At 37.0% G+C, this 3,975-nt stretch overlaps 1 protein-coding gene across 1 annotated transcript in view; it reads right to left on the minus strand.

The window, feature by feature from the left end:
• acss3 (acyl-CoA synthetase short chain family member 3) overlaps nt 1-3,975 on the minus strand; it is a 38,724-nt gene that overhangs the window by 33,509 nt on the left and 1,240 nt on the right. Inside the window, exons 2-4 of the mRNA XM_016475781.1 lie at nt 2,754-2,898; nt 2,199-2,387; nt 1,970-2,104 (exon numbers count right to left, since the gene is read on the minus strand). Coding sequence (XP_016331267.1) covers nt 1,970-2,104; nt 2,199-2,387; nt 2,754-2,898 — 469 coding nt within the window. The remainder of the gene's footprint in view (nt 1-1,969; nt 2,105-2,198; nt 2,388-2,753; nt 2,899-3,975) is intronic.

The following is a 3,975-nucleotide window of genomic DNA, read 5'->3' on the forward strand; positions in this document are numbered from 1 at the left end:
CTGTAGGGATGGTGTTCTTGGGGTCATAGTCAGCATTTCTCTCCCTCCAAACACGGCGAGTCGAGTTAATGCCAAAGAGCTCAATTTTGGTCTCATCTGACCACAGTACTTTCCCCCAAGCCTTCTCTGAATAATTTAGATGTTCTTTGGCAAACTTTAAACGGGCCTGTACATGTGCCTTCTTGAGCAGAGGGACCTTGTGGGCACTGCAGGATTTCAGTCCATTGCGGTGTAGTGTGTTAGCAATGGTTTGCTTGGTGACTGTGGTCCCAACTGCCTTAAAATCATTAACAAGCTCCTCCCGTGTAGTTCGGGGCTGATCCCTCACCTTTCTCATGATCATCCTTACCCCATGAGGCAAGATCTTGCACGAGGCCGATTGATGGTTGTTTTGTATTTCTTCCATTTCCGAATAATCGCACCACCAGTTGTCTCCTTCTTACCAAGCTTCAAATATTTCCCCCACTGTATGGACAAAAATACAATAAAATCAATGGGATCTAAAACTATTTGGTTACCAACATTCTTCAAAATTGTCATACAGGTTTGGATTACATGAAGGTGAGTAAAGATGACAGAATTTTTGGGTGGACTATCACTTTAAAAAACAAATTGCTCAGTCAAGGCAGCGGTGCTATTTTAGAATTATTTACATACTTTGATCGTTTTTATTAATATTTTGAGTTAGGTTTTAGTTTAATATTCATTGTTTTAATTTCAGTTTTCAATAGTCATTCTGTTGTGCTTTTTCCATTTTTTTAGTTTTTAATATTTTAATTTTTTATTTCAGATTTATTTTTAATTTCAGTTAGTAACTAGTAACATTTCTACCTCTTTGTTTAGAAATGTAATATTTCATCTAATATTTATATTTTCAATTAACAAAAATGTTTTAGTACTACTTTTAGTTTTAGTTAACAATAGCAACACTGCCAGGCAGATGTAAAAAACTGAATAGTTCTGCCATGATTTATGCACGCAGATGCTGTTTCAAAGCTGTATGACTTTCTCTTTTTTCTATATTTCTTTCAGGAAAACCCTTTTTTTTTTTTAAATGACATACATACTAATGTTAATTTTATTAATTACGTTTGTAAGTGGGTTGGGGTTCACTGCCCCAACAAAACTCAAAATGCAACATTTGGTGGGTTTAGTTGCATTAGTGTGTGTTTTGATATTTGTTGTGGCAGTGCGAACAAACATTTAGATGTGTTTTATTGCCAATCAAGTCGTTCTGAATATTCTAAAATCTTCCATAAATAAGATCCTGCCATGTAGAAATCTTCTAAGAACTAATACAATGTGCACTCTGAGTGTGCTCTTCTGGGGCTGGCAAATTCTCCCCTCGCATATGATTTTAACTCATATATTTCCAAGATGTGTTCATCTTCACCAACCATGCGGGATTCATCCTGTATCCCAAACCGCTGGAAAATCAAAAAGCTATTCGCTAACAGTTTCCATGACAACACAGGATGAAGGTTAAGTAATTCCCTGCGTTGTGAAATCAACATACTGATTCTAAAATGTAGCAACATATGAAAACTCATTTAAGAGACTTTAAAACAGGAAAAAGACTCTAGAGTTTGTTGAAATGTATCCCCCAATTGTAAGTCGCTTTGGACAAAAGCGTCTGCAAAATGACTAAATGTAATGTAAATGTAAATGTAAATGCTAAAACCTTTGAACATTTGATTTGCTAATAATTTCTTGAGTGGTATGTTATTGCAGCTATAAAAATGACTAACTTCCTTCTACAAAGACTGATATTGGTAAAGTGCCAGCCTCCTTGAGAATGAGGACGTGAAGGTCGAATTTAGAGGTACTCTCTTTAAGAAAGGGGACCACATTTGCATTTGTATTCTGTGACTGCATTATCTTCTCTTTTAATAGTTAATAGGCAGCAGAAAGTGTGCCAGTTTGATAATGAGACTGGCGTCCAAGTGCCGTGGGGTTTCTGGGAGCTCACCATGCTGGGACGGTTGTAGATGAGGACTTTGTGTGGTTTGTGACTGCTGAGCTCCAGAGCTTTCTCAACCAGGGGAATGTACTCTACTCTTCTGCCCGGCTCGATGCCAAATGATGCTGTCACCAACAACTTGGGCTGTGGGGGAAATAATGATTAACCTAAGCAGATATATGCATTTACAAAAATAGTTATTTGTTATTAATTTTCATTACAAAAAACAATGGCTTACCTTAGCATGGTCGATGCGGACGGAGAGCTCTTTGGAGGCAAATCCTCCAAATATGAGGCTGTGGGTGGCACCGATACGGGCACATGCCAGCATGGTGAACATGGCCTGAGGAACCATAGGCATATAGATCACCACCAGGTCGCCCTTCTTTACACCATGCCTCACCAGGACACCCGCCAACCTAGACACCTACAAACAGGAGTGTGGATGCTGAATTTTATGGACAAACTGGAGTCATATTAATCAAAACAACAGATGCTGGTCCAACATTTTGGAAGAGGAAGAAGGTTCTTGACATTTAACATTGCTTAGCAAATTTTCTTAGCAATAGGAATCCACACAATTCCCAATCTCGTGAATTCCTATTGAAATGACTTTATTTTGTCCACAAAAAATTCCCCATGCAGATTTTGCAACGGGTTCAAGTTGGTCGTGGACGTGAATTCTGACCAACAGAAACTGTACCTTCATACATTGCTACACTATTGACAAAAAAAAATAATTTTTTTTGCCTGCCAAATAAATGTTGCTAATGTGACGCATTATCAGTTTTACCTGCTCCTGCACTTCTCTGTATGTGATGACCTGTTTAGTGCCCGTAACCGGACTGTCATAAATGACAGCTGCTTGATCGCCTCTTCCATCCCCCACATGCCGATCGACAGCATTATAACACATGTTCAGCTTTCCTCCAACAAACCTGGAATGAAAACAGATGTTCTTAAAGGAATATTTGAACTATAAGTAATACTCATGTTGTAATCACTATCAGTTTAAAGTACCTTTAAAGTTATCAATCAACATGATTAAAATTCCATTTACCATCATGCACTAATCAATATTAATTTCAATAAAGTGCAACAGTGGCCATTCAATTTTCCAGCTACCTTGGTTCCAGAAGTATATTTCATATAGGGATTTTAAAAAGTCTCCATTTAAAAGTTATAACGGCATGAACCAAACCAACCAGCTTTGAGGTAAATCACATTACAAATGTTGATTTGAAGCAAAAAACTATTTGAAAATCTGACAAAAAGACTAAAGTACAAGACTGTGTAATTATGACTAGTATTATGAATTACATAAATTAAACGATAAATATGGGTAATATGTAATGTTGTTTTTCCACCAGGAATACCACTGTTAAACATGATTATTTAAAAAATAAGTTGCAATAATACAGTCTGATGGATTCAACAAAAGTATATACCAGTGATTAACAACCTTGTAACTCACAGTATGTCTGTCCTTAAAGATGCATAAGTTACTGTTCAAAATCAATTCCCTTATGGAGAAAATCAACGGAATTTTTACTTCAGGAACTTGACCCAAATGAACTCTATATTCATGGACATTAGGCCTTTTCACCCTCCAAGACACTAGATGGCTGTAATGCATTTGAAATGCAAAATATAGGCTACATCAATAGATGTCAGAACCAAGGACAATCATAATGAGCACACATTCTCAGTTAAGTTATTCAATGTCTATCCCACCATAAACCCAAACTCACTGCAGCTGCTAAAATTATTAAAAACAAAAATGAAAAGCCTGTCTTAAATATGTATTAGTTTACCACTTTAATGTTACTAAGATTAGGAAACAAAATAACCTATAAACAAAAGTGGGCGTACACACGGGAAGCATTCTATGCGTTTTGTCTGCGCTGTTGATTGGTCTAGACACGCATGCGTCAGACAGACGGCATTCCGTTAAAAAAGGTGTTAAAAAGAAGATTAAAATAAAATCATCCCCCCCCCCCCCCCCCCAAAATATA

Source organism: Sinocyclocheilus anshuiensis, unplaced genomic scaffold (genome assembly GCF_001515605.1).
Source record: "Sinocyclocheilus anshuiensis isolate Anshui unplaced genomic scaffold, SAMN03320099.WGS_v1.1 scaffold200, whole genome shotgun sequence".
Taxonomy (NCBI): domain Eukaryota; kingdom Metazoa; phylum Chordata; class Actinopteri; order Cypriniformes; family Cyprinidae; genus Sinocyclocheilus; species Sinocyclocheilus anshuiensis.